The sequence below is a fragment of the Brachyhypopomus gauderio genome, chromosome 14, assembly GCF_052324685.1.
Source record: "Brachyhypopomus gauderio isolate BG-103 chromosome 14, BGAUD_0.2, whole genome shotgun sequence".
Taxonomy (NCBI): domain Eukaryota; kingdom Metazoa; phylum Chordata; class Actinopteri; order Gymnotiformes; family Hypopomidae; genus Brachyhypopomus; species Brachyhypopomus gauderio.
In genome coordinates, this window is record NC_135224.1 from 12,286,471 (window position 1) to 12,303,169 (window position 16,699).

General features: G+C 38.9%; 2 protein-coding genes across 2 annotated transcripts; one reads left to right on the top strand and one right to left on the bottom strand.

Moving 5' to 3' along the window:
- Positions 1-601: 601 nt before the first annotated feature.
- On the bottom strand, positions 602-6,796 carry fcer1g (Fc epsilon receptor IgFc epsilon receptor Ig). Its single transcript, XM_076973254.1, has 5 exons — positions 6,644-6,796; positions 5,131-5,222; positions 4,832-4,867; positions 1,584-1,610; positions 602-807 (listed from the first exon to the last, which is right to left on the bottom strand). Exons 1-5 carry the CDS (start codon positions 6,705-6,707, stop codon positions 742-744), a joined length of 285 nt encoding a protein of 94 aa, XP_076829369.1. The 5' UTR covers positions 6,708-6,796; the 3' UTR covers positions 602-741.
- Positions 6,797-8,542: 1,746 nt separating this feature from the next.
- ndufs2 (NADH:ubiquinone oxidoreductase core subunit S2) lies at positions 8,543-15,169 on the top strand. Its single transcript, XM_076973163.1, has 14 exons — positions 8,543-8,689; positions 9,641-9,744; positions 10,002-10,192; positions 10,325-10,445; positions 10,535-10,647; positions 10,817-10,891; positions 10,993-11,070; positions 11,235-11,320; positions 11,488-11,607; positions 11,840-11,969; positions 12,420-12,515; positions 13,126-13,209; positions 14,820-14,877; positions 14,998-15,169. The coding sequence occupies exons 1-14, from the start codon at positions 8,586-8,588 to the stop codon at positions 15,033-15,035; spliced, it is 1,398 nt and encodes a 465-aa protein (XP_076829278.1). The 5' UTR covers positions 8,543-8,585; the 3' UTR covers positions 15,036-15,169.
- Positions 15,170-16,699: the final 1,530 nt, after the last annotated feature.

Genomic DNA, 16,699 nt, shown 5'->3' on the forward strand with positions numbered 1-16,699 from the left:
TTGTATTTTTTTATTATACATTGTATCTTATGATACAAATCTTGGAAATGTACATATACATTAGTGACAGACTGTTAAATATGCCATTGTTATTCATTTCTGAGAATTGAATCTAATAATAATAATAATATAATAATAATAGTAATAATACATTTTATTTTTAGAGCTATAAGCAACTCAAAGTGCTTTGCCATCCAAAAATATATATAAATAAGTAATAAAAGCACAACACAACAAAAAATTTAAAGGATAAATTTTCAAATACATTTGAAAAATATAAACTGAGCTTAAAAGCAAAAAAGTATCAAATTAAGAAATTGAGGCGCTGAGAGGAATAATAATAACTTCTAGATAGCTTCAAGTCTAATACTTCCCTGAAAGTATTAAAGTCAGTGATTCCGTTTTTTAAAGAAGGAACCCTTTTTGCAATATATTTGAAAAAATTTGCCTCATATTCTTACAGCTGTCAATAAATTACTAAAGCATCTCTGTAAAATCTCTGTAAAATGTTTCTGTGCTTGGGGAGGATGAACTTCATCTAATTTATATATTAGAAAAATAACTTAGATTTTGTAAATGTGACCCTCATGATTTAAGTTAATTTAGCGATATATATCCATATAACCATTGCATGTTTTTTTTTTAGCTTGGTCTATATATTAAACATCACATAGAGGTGCATGATAACAAATATAAATTGGCACTCCATCCCAAAGCCAGAGGGAAAGGTTTCATATTGTCTCAAGATTTACCCTGTCCCTTCAGATGGATGGTCTCATATTCACTAGGATCTTGTCGTCCAAGCCCCTAAAAGCGAGAGAGGGAAAGAGAAACAGAGAGAGACAGAGAGAGGGAGGGTGGGAGTGATTGTTGTATGTGTCAGCAGCATTTCAAAAGACGTTATATAATACTTTGTGGTTACTCACTTACCCAGTGCTTATTAAGAATGATTAAATTAGCATTCTTCAGGAGTCTGTTTAAATTTATTTATATAAAGGGTATGCACGTAACATTCGGTGCATGTAATTTCATAACTATTTTGGATCTGTATATGGCCTTTTGTGCAGCACCATTTGTATTGTGTTGTATTTCAAAGCAATCGTTTGTACGATTCCTGTACATCAGTGCAATTTTTCACAGTTTCATGCAGTGAAAATAACCCAGACTTCTGCTGTGCTTTAGTAGCACATTCAGTTGTCGTTATACATATAGCTTGTGGCTATTTTACCACAGAGCAAAAATTTCTACACAGATGAGCAGAATCTGTTCACCCTTGGTTTTTGCCATGCAGCTGACCCTAGATGAATGTCATTACAATGGCAGTCAGGAAAGAAACACCCTCACAGCCATCCTGTTCCTTCACCGTTCCATTTCGTTTGTGACTGGTTATTAAGTCCATATTACATTCTGTCAGCTATAACTGATTTGGCAGCTGAAATTTTACACTGCTGTCCTGTGAGAACGTGAGCGTTGTCTTTGGTGGTTTCCTGGCTCGTCACCACCCTAGTTCTGAGTGAACCGTGGCCTGCTATTAGAACAGCCCTGAGAGAATCGGGCAGCCCTATCAGAGAGCTAAACCTTACCTCATAAACCCGCTCTTCTGCCTCTTTCTGTAAGATTGAAAGAACAAGAAAATGAGTTTGAGAATGTGAACACCATTGAGACACACAGGTAAGGTGGTATATGAGCAGTGATGGCTTAGTTACCTTGAAAAAGTAATCCAATTACTAATTACTCTTTTAAAAAGTAACTTAGTTACGTTACTCGTTACTTGATTTTAAAAGTTACTTTAGCATTTTTAACATTTACAATATATCTCCTGACATTTAAATAATGTATCTCCTGACTACGTTTGTGTAGCTGCGCGGTACTATTTGTAAATGTTTGTAATCGTAGTAATACAAGCAAACTATTCAGTCAGGCATGGCCTGGTGGTTAGGGAACTGGTCTTGTGACCTGAGGGTCGTGGGTTCGATTCCCAGACCTGAGGCCATGACTGAGGTGCCCTTGAGCAAGGCCCTTAACCCTCAATTGCTCACTTGTATAAAAATGAGATAAAAATGTAAGTCGCTCTGGATAAGGGCGTCTGCCAAATTCCATAAATGTAAATGTATTTGTTGTGAAACGAAATACAATTATATATTCAAGCATTTTAAAGTACTTTAGCCAAAATTCCAGCACTTTTCAAACCTGAAACAAAATGCAACATTAAAATTCGTCACGTAAATGTTCCTTCCCCTGTTTTTGAGGGGTGTTTCTTTACACCACCACATATCGTTACTGACAACACTGCACAGAATGACGTGTAAAACGCGCTCGCGCTCTCACAGGGTCGCACGCAGCGTGCGGAGTCGAGCGCTACGGTCAGACGCAAAAGTAGAACTGAGCCAAGAAGAAAACAAAAATATATATTTTACTAAGGTAAATAAAAACAGTAACGCACAGTTACTTGGATAAGTAACTTGTATAAGTAACTGTATAAGTAACTTGGATAAGTAACTGTAATCTTATTACTGGACTGGAAATAGTAACTCGTTATATTACTTATTACTGAAACAAGTGGTAAGATTACTGACATCCCTGTATGTGAGATACCTGACATGTCTTGACCCACTTTTAAAACACGAAACATGAGGAAAAGCAGCACTACCGGCACACGGCATTACTTATGAATGTGATGGCGTTGAGGGTATAACAAGTCACTCTGACCTACCTATTAAGATACACAGATTGACTTTATGAACTGGGTAAGAGTGATTACAGATTATCAAAAATAAATTATGCGGAAGTATATAATAAAGGGCAGAGAGGCAGTACTAAAAAAGATTTGCAGTAGATAGACCATCAGCTCGTCTCCAACCGACATTTCACTGAGCAGACCTTTTTTTCGCCTCAACCACTGTCATCAGCAAATGTCCATAAGAGCTACAATAGATTGCGATTCCTGACTGTCTTGTTCTGCCACTTTGAATTAATAAAAACACGAGTATTAAATATACATTAGAATCAAATATACTTTTTTGTACTGCTTAAGGACGCAAAAGCTGAAAACATTTCTGGAACTAGAAAATGGCTCTTCAACTTTCTATAGGAAACGAAACTTACTCATTTAAATGAAATTGAAGACAGGGGAGAGAACGTGTGACCGTACGACTCTGACCAAGCTATCAGACCTTTTACTCGGCTAAAGGCCCAATAATCAATATACACTGAAACGATAGAACTTAGTGTGTATGGTAATAAAACATATTAATCCAGGCTGTGAGGTAGACTCATGCAACTTGTAATATTGGCTGAATAATAGATAAGGGGGGGGGGCGGGTTTCTATAATGAAAAGTAAAAAATAGGTCTCGGTGAACAGTACACATTTCCTGTTTTGACTGCTGCTCAGTTCTCGTAGCTTCATTGCTGGATTATTATATATCAAACTCAGTTTGAGGATCTACAGCACGTTACTCTCGAATCACCATTGATCATGTCTGCAGTCACCCTGGCAACACATTAGAAACTCCTGCCTTGACATAGCACTGATATCAGAGCCACAACACTCGCATGGTCGTAATACAAGAGATTTGCAGCATTGTTTCAGTGCAGTCAGGTCCCCCCAAAATATCCAACTGAGCAAGATTTTGTCCCACAAAATAAAAAATCAAGACAACCGATGGCGAGTTACTGGAGGACTAATATAAACTGTGTACTGTAACTGACCGAATGTAGTCGCACAATAACAATGTGATTCTAATAAATAAATGTTTCTAAGTGGGAGATGAGTGTAATTTATACTGAAATGACTCAGAAAGCTAGTATGTGTTTTGATTACAAGAGCCAAATATGTGGCGCATACTAAACAATCACTCAAAGCTTTTACTTTAACATTTACTGAAGCCTGACCGATCCAGGCAAAGCTGTATTGTGGAAAGTTGTCTATGAAACACAGAATTACATTACATTTTTTTATTTGATCTGATCGAGTTATGGTAAAGCCTGAAATCCATAAATCAAAATTTCATTATCCCAGCATGTCATCCAGGAAATATTTGGGAGTGTCTGTTTAAATGGTTCACACTGCTCCGTTCCCAAATTACAGAGTTGAACCTTGTACACAAAGTTGTTTAGCTGGTTTTGAACGAAACTCTTAGGAAACACAGGCACTATGCTATCAGCAATTTTTGCAAATAATGTCCCTAGGTGGCTTTTCTGTATAAGACCCTGAGTTATAAGACTGTATTAAATTTGGTGTGAAGCAATTAGCTGCCTGGTTAGCTAGACATTCTTGAGCTCAGCCAGAAATCCTTCTTATTGGTTGTTGAACGGGCATTGAGAGGCCCAAGTAGAGTTCTGCAGTGAAAGGTCCGTTGCAAGAGAAGTAGCGTCTCTCATATGCCAACATGAAGAACTCGCATCTATAATAGCATTCACATCCCATCCTTAATAAGATATGTTTTAGAAATGAATGAGGTGGCTTTTATGGCATGAGAAGTCATCAGTTTTTGACCTTTTAGGTTATTAAATAATTTCACAACTCTGAATATGGGAGGTTTTATTTTTATAGAAATCACTTATTTATTGAGAAATCCTGGTCTGAAAACTTTGTTTGACTTGTCAAACCTGTTACTACCATGGTTTTAACATGTTGCAAATAAAAAAAAAGGTTTAAAGTCTCGATATAACATGCTCATAAACTCTAGATGACTCATCATTATCATACTGCGTCAAGTCCTTACAGATACTAAAAAGGCATCCAGCTATAATTTTTTATTTATTTATTTTTTTACATATATTGAACATGTAAACAGAAAGTGCTCCCGATGATCACATTTTAACTCTTACCTTTGGATAAGAAATGTTTGCAGTTTCATTCTGTAACTGTGAATACAAAAATGTATACTGTATAAGCGTCCTGTGATGAATAAAGGTTCATAATAGCTGAGGCTAAAACTGAATGATTGTTTTAATATAAACAATTTTTTAAATTTTTTTCATAATACATAATGAAAATTGTATTACACCTTATACTTTGACTAAATAACTGATATGTAAATATTAATAAATTTACTAAAAAGTGTTACGTAAACACATAGCACACAAAACCACAAAAAAGATGCATAGTGTGATTTAGCGCAGCGTACCTTCATTCTGCAATACAGCACTGTTAGAACCAGTCCATACACAAAGAGGATGGCATCCAAGATATAGCATATGTGGGACTCATCCAAAGCAGCTTTCACAAAGAAATAAACAGATGACAATATATAAAAATAAACTATTAAGAATTAGCAATGTATTATTATTATTGTTGTTGTTGTTGTTTTGTTCTTATTATTATTATAGCAACCTCTGGTGCAACATACACTGAAAAGAGTCCGGACTGATTACACATTAAAGTGTGTAACAGTTATATTTCCTACCACCTGTTATTTCTCAATAAGCTGTACACATGGACGTAATTTGGTGGGGGGACATGTCTCCCCCACTTTTTCAAAAGCCGGTTTTGGTCCCCCCAAGTTTTTATGGTTAAAACCAAATATTTAAATAGCGATGAATCCATGTCCCCCCCCCCCACTTTTTATTACAAAATTACGTCCAAGGCTGTACATGTCACGTATCTGATACAAAGCTCAATATTTCATTCATTCACATACATATACAAACAAGTTAAAGGCTGATGAGTAAAAGTAGATCATTTGATTTCATGCAGATGTGAAGGAGTAAAAATCTGCTATGTACACATTCTAACCATCCAGACCTTGAGTGTTTTGGACTCATAAAACTACACATCCCTGTCCTTTTGAGTGTGTGTGTGTGTGTGTGTGTGTGTGTGTGTGTGTGTGTGTGTGTGTGTGTGTGTGTGTGTGTGTGAACATATGGGTTTCGTTTTGAACTGGTTGGCTGACACAAGTGATTTTCTGAAGGCTGTGAAAAAGAAAGGTATGGCTCTGAGTGCCTGTGTGAACTCACAGACTAAACTTATATGGTTCATGTCATTTCATATATTTCATTCAAAGACAGATCACCACTTTTTCCAAGCACACACATGACCTATTTTTTAATTGTTCACGTATCTTTAGCCTCAGTTACATCAAGGCCACATCGAGCACGTGATCGACGATCAGCGATCTACTATCAGCGATCAACTATCAGTAATCAAATGTTTCAGCATATTTGTGCATGAGAGCCACCAGCAAACGAGTAATAAGCTAAAGCTTACAAATTCATTAGAAATGAAATATGACACAAACATTTTACGAACGGAGAAAGAAGGTCCACACTGGAAGGACCAGGGTTCTTCTAAGCAGGTTGTGAGATACCGCAGTGTGTCTGACTCTCGTTGTCTGGCTCATGTCTAAGATTCCATGACAGTAATTGGGGTATGAGCTTTGTACCACTGCACAAACACCCACTGCTGCTCTATGTCAGAGCATTCGCTTTCTCCTTAAGGGCTTAAGACCTTACAGACATTACAGAATTACTACACACACACATATTTATATATCAAAAAGGATCACTTTCATTTTGATACACTGTACCTAACGACACTGATGATGTTAATCATCAGAAAACTAAACACCCACTTTGCTTTCAGTGAACTATAAAGATACACAGCTAAACAAAAAGATAAATATTCGACTAGTAATAACTTACCAACACAGCCAAAGGTCATCCAAAAAGGGACAAGTGAAAATGTGGAGAATCCGGCCTTTCTCATGACTGAAACCTGCAAAAAAATTGAAGCTCACACTGCTGTGTTGGACACTGAGCTCAAAGGTTTTCAGGAAACTGCCTTTAACAAAGTGTGAGAGGCATACATGGGGGAAGTTGTGGTAAACATATGTCCGTTTTGAAGTTTAAGCCAGCCCCACACCACAGTGGTGAAGAAGAACAAAGCTTTTCAGCTCTAAAGGTCTCCCTTAAATGATCGCAGCAATTAATTTTATGTTCATTCATTAGTGCATTTAACACACATTTTGTAAATGTACCATATTTGTCAATTGTGATTTACTAGGGGGCTGTGGTGCACATGTGCCCAGAGCGGTGGGCAGCCCTAGCCCAGCACCTGGGGAGCAGTTGGGGTTAGGTGCCTTGCTCAAGGGCACCTCAGTCATGGCCTCAGGCCTGGGAATCGAATCCACGACCCTCCGGTCACAAGACCAGTTCCCTACCACAGGACCAAGACCGCCCCATTATAAACTTTTGTCAGTTTATAACAGTCTTAGTCTTTTTGCTCTAATACCGGAGGAGTAGAAGGTCTTCTACCATTCAATTAACAGAACAGCATAGAAGGGTCAATACTCAATAACCTGAAAAAAAGGTGCAACTGCTTTTACATTTGTTGTTTTCTAAGCTTTTTTTTCCTAATTATTTTCTAAGCTTTATGCATGTTCAATAAATGCTTTTGCGTATATGCATATGTAAACTCAGTGAGCTCTGAGTGCATGGTGACCAAAAGAGAGAAATTGTGGTTAAAAGTGGCTGAAATTAGTTTCCTCTGCAACATGACCAGACTCTCCTTTAGAGATAGGGTGATAAGGACCTTTCCTTTAGAGATAGGGTGATAGGAACTCTCCTTTAGAGTTTATTACTTATATGTACATTAGAGCACAATTAGGTCAAACAAATAAAAGTTCTACTGAAATATTTTTAAATATAAAAACAGAATTATTACTTTTTAGTTTAATAATGTATATAATATAAGATAAGCAATTAGTTAAGAAACATGTTCCCTATAAATATCTTAAAAACAGCAGAAAATATGACAAAGCCCAGCCCAAGATTTATTTGTGAGAACATTTTAATGTGTGAAAATAAGAAATTAAATTGATGAGAGATGAAAAAGATGAGAGGCAGACTTGAATAATGCAGCAACATGGGGTCTGATTCATTGCTTTAACCTGGAGTTTTATTTCATTTTCTGCAGCAAGTTTTAGAGGACAATGTTTAGCACCTCACACGTTCTCTGGTGCTCTCAGAGCTTCATCTTGCTTCGAGATCATGTTCCTCTTTCTGTGTGTTCCTCAGACTTGGACAGGAACTACCCAGCAACTCTGTTCGTTGTCTACAATACTAATAGTTTCCAGTTTGATCTTTTCTCCCTCCTACTCTCTCCTCAACTGGTGATATTGTGTGTTCTCTTTATAATTCTTCATAGACCCTCCTCTTTTGTGTGTAATGTGATGTATAAATATGGACTACATCAGTTTTCTTCTCAAGGCATTTCTCTCTTTTATCCTCATTTATAATCACAGAATCTAAGAAATGTCTAATTGACTACAATCAAGACAGTCTATGTATTGGATACCTTGGTTTAAGACAACTACATCTAATTTCAAATAAAGAAAAAAATGTCAAAGATTGAGAGACATTATCAAAGGTGTGATAATGAAATTATGCTGTTTTATTTCTTTAGAAACCAATGCCAGGACGTTGACAGGGTTTTTTATTCCGTAAATATATTCATTCTACATTGATACCTATTAGTGGGCAATAATAAATCCACTCTCCATACGCTAGGTGGCAGCAGTTAGCGCATAAATGCGGCTGTAGGGGGCAGTAATGTAGGAAAATAGATTCGGCTAGACACTAAAAGATGGCGGCGCCTATGCTGAGGTCGCTCGCAAAACTCGGACGTCCTTCAGCAGCAATTTTAAACAACAATGTTTTGACTCCTGGATGTGCTTTGCTGCAGAAGAGGTGAACTATTTAATGTTTACAATTCAGTGGCACCCGACCTTTAAAATGTAGTATAATTCGTCCAAGTCGTTTATTTTAAAGTGGTCTTTTTCTTGCTTGCACGGGAGAAGCTAGCTAGCTAGTTAGTTACACTGCCAACATAACGCGCTAGGTTGGTTGCCAATAGCTTTTTATGAATGTACTAAGTACATTTATGTAACTATATTCTATATTGTAATTGTGTTTTGGCGCTGCATAGAGATGTTTCGTAGCTATATAACTAGTTAACAAAAATACACCAGTGCTTCTATATACACCAGTGTCTTAATGCAATTCCCTTTGCTAATTTGTACGTCAGCTAGCTAACGTTATTATTATGTCTGAGCAGTCTAGCGATGTTACACTTTTCTGCATGTTGGCTAAATATGGCTGGTTATCAATGCAAAGTGTTCTGAAGCTCGCATGTATCAGTTAATCAGATTAGCGAGCTTTCTACATTATAAAGATTCATTGAAAATTCTGCATTGGCTGTTAGTGGTTCAACATCTTTTGAAAGCCCCAATTGGTAGCTCAAGGTAACGATACTTGGAATAACATTTATGATTTAGACAGGGTTTCTCTTTTTGCTCTAAGGACCGGTCCGTGCAAGCTTCAATACACCTTTTCCAAATAAAAAAGGCTTTGATGAATAATAGCTGGTGTATTGGCAATAGGGCAAACTTAACTGTACAAAGACTGGAATTGAGAAGCCGATGTTTATGCTGCACTATGCCCTTATTTCTACTCATGCCAAGCATACACACGAGATCTCCTGTGTGTTTGTCACCCAGTGTAAGTCTTTGATCAATTGGGATCAAATCCTAAGCAGTTCTTGTAAGAGGGAATTTGATTAGACAGACAAGGTGAAGAAATACAACAGAAGTAGGCCAATAGTTTAGTTCAGGACAGTACATTCATATGTTTTTCTTTCAGGCAGAAGCAGTGGCAGCCAGATGTGGAGTGGGCGGAGCAATATGGTGGGGCAGTGATGTACCCGAGTGCTATTACAGCTAAATGGGCTCCTCCTCCATGGAACGGTTTGTATCTTTTGGCTTTCTGGCCCTCTCCCCTTATAACTTATTACATCTGATGAAAACAGCCTCTGACTTGAGTCTGAACCCATTTGAAAGATTCGATTTATCCTCTGCTCTCTCAAATATGGCTTAAAATTTCAGAATAGCTTTTGTGCTGCTACGTGCAGCCCGACCTACTAAAAATGTTTTACCTGTTAACCTTACTATGGGAAGAGCTGTACTGTGTCCAGGGTAAATATCCCTCTGTGTCTCTTCCCCAGACAAGGACCCTCCTTTGGACAGGGAGGTGTCCAACATCACCCTCAACTTCGGGCCGCAGCACCCCGCGGCGCACGGCGTGCTTCGTCTGGTGATGGAGCTGAGCGGCGAGTCGGTGAAGAAGTGCGACCCCCACATCGGCCTTCTGCACCGCGGTACTGAGAAACTCATGGAGTACAAGACCTACCTGCAGGTATGCCACGCCTGCTGCATCAGCCCCCTTCTAGACCCTGTTTGAACAGTCGGGTCTGATTTGAGAGAATTTAACAAGTGGTGGGGAGGGAGAGCCTGATGTCTGGTGCCCCTGTTTCGTTTGTGAGCGCAGTCGCTGCCGTACTTCGACCGTCTGGACTACGTGTCTATGATGTGTAACGAGCAGGCCTACTCTCTGGCCATCGAGAAGCTACTGAACATCCAGGCTCCGCCCCGCGCCCAGTGGATCCGAGGTGAGAAGGTCCCCTGCGGTGCTCCGTTCCAGATAACGCAGCTCGTTCGTACAGTGTGGTCAGCGTAATTTCTTCTTCTCTGGCCTCAGTACTATTCGGAGAGCTGACGCGCATTCTGAACCACATCATGGGCATCACCACGCACGCCCTGGACATCGGTGCCATGACCCCCTTCTTCTGGATGTTCGAGGAGAGAGAAAAGGTGTGTGGCAGCTGGTGGGATGGTTCAAAAGTTGGCGATGAAATGAATAATGAACTCCTCTGCCATGTTTTAGAGTGTAAAAAGTAGCTTCAGCGTTAAGGTTGTTTTATACTACTGCGAAGATGCATGCGCTGGCAGTGTCTGCACACGTGCTCTGTCGCCCATACAGATGTTCGAGTTCTACGAGCGGGTGTCCGGGGCCAGAATGCACGCCGCGTACGTCAGACCCGGAGGAGTGCATCAGGTCAGAACCATGGGACTCCTCCCTCTCACTATGTATTTTTCGAAACCCCTGGTCTCCACCTACTTATCCAGCCTGAATTCCGGTTGGTGTGTGTGTTGTAGGATATGCCATTGGGCCTCATGGACGATATCTATGAGTGGTGCAAGAACTTTTCCCTCCGTATTGATGAGGTGGAAGAGGTAAGGTTGCTTGTGATTAATGTTCCTCAGAGAAAAAGTGATTGGAGATCAAACTAGTATCAGTTACTTATTGAGGTTGCACATGTGTAAAGCTGTCTGAAACTAGTTAGGTTTTAATAGGATGTTTGTTTCACTAAATACTAACCATAATAACATGTTTGTAGATGCTGACCAATAATCGCATCTGGAAGAAAAGGACTGTTGATATTGGTGTTATATCAGCACACGATGCACTTGACTATGGCTTCAGGTACACACTTCACTTATCACACTAAACCACCTTCTGGGCTTCAGGTTTACCACACTTTACTAGATTGTGTTTTTACACAGTGATGGTTTCGTGGGTACATCTGAAAAAGACCTTTTTCACCAGCCCTAAATTAACAATCTCTGTCTCTCTCCCCCTCCCTCTCTAAGTGGAGTAATGCTGAGGGGTTCAGGGATTAAATGGGATCTGAGGAAATCTCAGCCCTATGACAAATATGATGAGGTGGAGTTTGACGTACCTATTGGAAGTAAGGGAGACTGCTATGATAGGTGAGTGCTGTATGAAAAATGAAGGAATTATATTGATGCCTTTGCCGCTGTGACGGACTGACATGCACACACAATCCTACCGGCACACCCTTTTTGATGGTTTTGCATCTCATAAATTGTTATTTGTGATGCAAATGATATATAACAGATCATTGTGCTGTGCACCAGATGTACAGATTTAGCAGTAACTTTGTAATATGAAAATAATTCTGTTTTCTCCTCCTATATACAGGTATTTGTGTCGAATTGAGGAGATGAGGCAGTCTCTAAGGATCATGGACCAGTGCCTCAACAAGATGCCCGCTGGAGAGATCAAGGTGGACGACGCTAAAGTTGCACCACCCAAACGATCTGAGATGAAGGTAAGTGTGAGTGAGTGCGCTCGTTTAACGTGTATATGATGAGATCTGAGTTCTAACCGGTTTAATCTCATCTGCAGTTTGTTTTAATGATGGCGATATAAAAGGGTCCACTGTTGACGATTTTGGCATTGGTACGCAGTGACGCTCCATAACACTTTATAACATCAGCTACAGAAACTAATTAGCGATCATATTGTGCAGCTTCACCCACAACCATTGAGCACTGCAAGTTATCGTACTGAACAAACTCATCTGTGCATCTAAATAAAGTACAGTCAAAGTTCTCATTCTGGTCATTTTGTACAGGTGTATTGGAGAGATATTAGACTGATGTTCGGTGTGTGTACTCGGAAGGCAGTGGTTTTGCAGCCAGTGTACAGCTATGATGCCAGAGCACTTGATGGTGTCACTGAATCTTTTTTCTGTTCTATTTTCATCCTTTCCCTGCAGATGTCTATGGAATCTCTGATCCATCACTTTAAGCTCTATACGGAGGGGTACCAGGTGCCTCCAGGGGCCACATACACAGCTGTGGAGGCGCCAAAGGTGAGAGTCCCAGCGCCCAAAGAATCGTGATGACACCATTACTAAAAATGTAATGCACGAAAAATAAAAATAGCTAATGGATAGAGAGAGCATTCTTGGCCCTTCTGTGTCCCATAGGGTTGCGACATGTCGCCAAGTTTGTCGAACTGTAAACAGTTTGAACATGTTAAGTTACACTTTGGAAAAGGCACATGAAGTTTCTGACTGGAACAGTAGTTTGGTTGTGTTGTGTTTGTACTGCCATTTGAGCCCCGCTAGCTACAGCATCGTAAATCGGGTACAAATTTCAGTTGTTAAGATCTGAACTAAACCAGCAGTGTACAAGTAGACCACCAAGCTAATCTGAACAGGTCAAATATCATTTTACAAGAATTCAAAAGCACAAACTTCACCCCCTAAGGGACGTGTAGGATATTACATTCTCATAAAGTGATTTTGCATTAGAAAAATTCTGTGGCAAGATAAATAAAATTTGGTAAATAAGGATCCAAAATGAATGTTTTGTCTCTCTTGTAGCCCTGGTCATCAGATTCTGACTGCAGTGATTTTTTCCCCCCTTTTGCTTATTTTCTTTTTCTTGAATAACTGTAATGGTGGTTCTGTTGTACAGGGCGAGTTTGGCGTCTACCTGGTCTCTGATGGTTCTAGCAGGCCATACCGCTGCAAGATCAAAGCCCCTGGTTTCGCTCATTTAGTAAGGACTGTTTTTAAAACATGTCAACATCAAAAATTTGTATTTGCATTATACATTTATTAGGGGTGTATTCAACTAAGGATTTTCATAGTCGAATCTGATTCGTCAGCTTTCCCCTTTAGTCGACTAATAGTCGAATCAGGTTTTTTTATTATTATTATTATTATTTAGAGCGCCTTAAACGGCATCCTGTTCTCATTCAGGACTTTTTTCCTCTTCAAAGTAAAAACCCTAAAACACTCAGATAAATGAATAAACACGGTAGGTTGGCTTTATTCAGCTTTTATTTATTTACTTATTTATTTTTTTATGAAACGTTAGAGAACGTTAACCATCTGTGCGCATTGCACATATCGAACTGTCAGACAGGCACTGTGCAAAATGTCAAAAATATTTTTAATAAAATATGCCTGCCTGAAAATATTAAAAAATTGCCACACAACAGCAAAATAATACAAGGAAAGGATCAAGTAACGGGGCTTAAAAGCAAACAACAACAAAAAATGTTTAGGCTATAGGCCTACTTGCCGAAACGCACCGCGACGAGACGAGACGACACGACTGAAAAGACAAAGGCTGTGTTCGAAATAGCCTACTACATACTACTGGCGTACTGATCAAGCCCCAAATCAGTATGCCGTATGAAGTATGTGACCAAAATGAAATTTTCCAGTACGCGAAACATACCCGGATGACCTACTACTTCCGCAAAATATTCCAGTACGCAAACAGAGCTATCTTCGTGGTGTACTGCATCCCATCATGCAACGCTACAATCACGTGACCCCGTAGTATGCTTTGCTTTTGTCGCATACTGGAAACTGTACTGCATACTACTACGAGGACCAGTATGCAGTATCCAGTATATACTGAGTCCAGTATGCAGTATCCAGTATGTAGTAATCTATTTCGAACACAGCCAAAGGTTTTTTTCCGCCTTACGCGTTTTAAATGGTATGCTTGATGTTGTCATGCGAAATGAAAGACATTGATGACATAACTTGCACTTTACTTTGTTTGATTCATCTTTATGTTTTTCAAAAATACTTTTGAAGTTTTTTTAGTATCCATTATAATCTCGGCAGATGCTGCGTATTCTGTAGCGTGTTCAGCTCCGCTCATTTGGATTGTGCAACTGCAGGGTGTGATTTATTAATCTGTAGTAAGGAAGATGCCTATTGTTAATGTGCAAACATCATTTTTAAATATTTATTAACAGAAATTAGGATGATTTTATTTGACAAAAGGCTATATATAACAAAAACAAAGACATTTCATGTAACAACGCTTAGCTGCATCCTTGGGCACCCCCATGCAGTCAGAATGGTATATTCGACTATGACGTTCATAATCGACTAGGGGGTATAGTCGACTATCGAATCAGCGACTATTGCAGGTCACCCCTAACATTTATACATAGTTACTTAAGATTTTTCATTAATCCAACAATTATTTGTATGTATTCATCCATTTTATTTATTTACTGGAGAGCTGGTAAAATATATATAATATTGGGGGGTTATTTCCAAATTTTTCAGAATTCCATGTGCTTGAGTATACAGTGTTGATCCTGATGTATTCTCATAATGCACTGATGTGTTGTCATTTAGGCTGGTCTGGACTTAATGTCTCAGGGCCACATGCTTGCTGATGTGGTGGCTATAATTGGTAAGATATCACCATCCAGCTAAGTAGCCATCCATCAAGCTATAGGATTAAAATACATAATGATGAACATACATCATTGTCTTTGCTTCTTATGTAATGCAACTCCTGCTTTCTTTACAGGAACTCTGGATGTCGTGTTTGGCGAGGTGGACCGTTAAGATACTGACTGGTTTAGGTGCACCTGTTGGGTTCTGTCTTTCAGATTCACTCTGCTGATGTTGGCTACAATAAAAACTTCAGTCAGACCCCTCCATGTATAAAAGCTTGTTCAAATTAAATATTTTATGTCTGACTGTCTTTTCTCTTTATTATGAATTATCATGACTGGGAAATGATGGGCCATATCAATCACCACAGTAAATAACGCTTAAATAAAGTAGAGGCTTAGAAAATAATAACCTAGTGGTGTCATTTAAACAACATGTTTGGTGCAATATCTTTTTTTGGTTTGGTTTTTTTAGGCATATAGGTCATATTGGTACTGTGGATGTTGCATTCAAACCAGCTATAAAATGGTAGAGAAAGATTCCCATTTTCAGTTGAACAAAGTTAACAGTAGTGTGCCTTGGAAGCAAAACGCTCTTTTTAATCTAAAGCAGTGTCACAAGGTGTTATGACCTGGAAGTATTTTGCATAACACATTTTAAAGATATAAAGCATATAAGTCAATAACTAAAGCAGACCGATGGAAAACCTTAAGGGAAATGAGTGATGTGTGCTGTTTTGAATTAGTTTGTCACCATGTTCTGCTTTTACAATTTACTCAATATAACATTGGCTCAACGAGCACGAATGGTCTGAGGAAGGACGAGATTACGGCGGCCTGGTTCGTCGTAGTACGGGGTGATCCACGTTTTTGGGTGCCTGCAGCGTTAATAAATGTGGCCGTGCAAAAGTGGGTCATGTTAATTAGCTTTGACCTTTTGCAATATCCTAGTTATTGCGCATATGCTATTAAGCTTTCCTAGTTACAAGTCACAGGGGCTTTACTGTATTGAGTTAGGTGGACTTTGTTAATCACTAAAAGTAATTATTTTTATCATTTTCTTAAGCGATGCACATTAGCTCTTTTCCCTGTGCTGTCATATTCTGGGTGCTTTGGGAGTATTAGCATGTAAATATAGCTGCAGTGTCTGCCACGAAGATGTTCTCACCTCCGCCTGTCTTGGCTTAGCACCTTTTTCTCTTCACACATGCTGAGTCACTTCCTGTGACCTTATGGGTGGGCTAGAGTTTGAGCTACGCTGCTGGAGTTATCTGCTACCTGAGCTTTTCCGTCCCTGTTCATTCAAATGGATGGATTTTGGAGTGTGTATGTGTCTGATTACAGCATGTGTACATATAAAGATATAGAAGGAATTGTATTGGATTTTCAAGTGACGCGTTTGAACTATTGTGTGTTCACCACTAGAGAGCAGGATTTCCTCAGAACTGGCCACTGAACAACACTTCAGATATAGGCTGCTCCTTTCCACAACTCTTCCACATATTAAAGTACCCAAATCCCAGTCTGAGTCCTTCAAATTCTGATACAAATGTGCCACTGCCTGACGATGATTAGTGGACCTCGCTATGACCCAGTTCTGAAAGTGTTTCCGACATTGTTCAAATACATGCATTTATAACAATTCACAAATTCTTATAAAAACAGTGCTTTTATTTCTGATATACTGTGAAAAAATAATTACATAACATTTTTTTAAAAATATTGGGAAAAAAAATTTAAATGAAATAAAAAATGAAAATTCATTAACTTCTGTTGTACATCTGTAGAACGTTTCAGCTACGAAGAACAGTACAGTCAACTTTTGTTTTCTAAGAC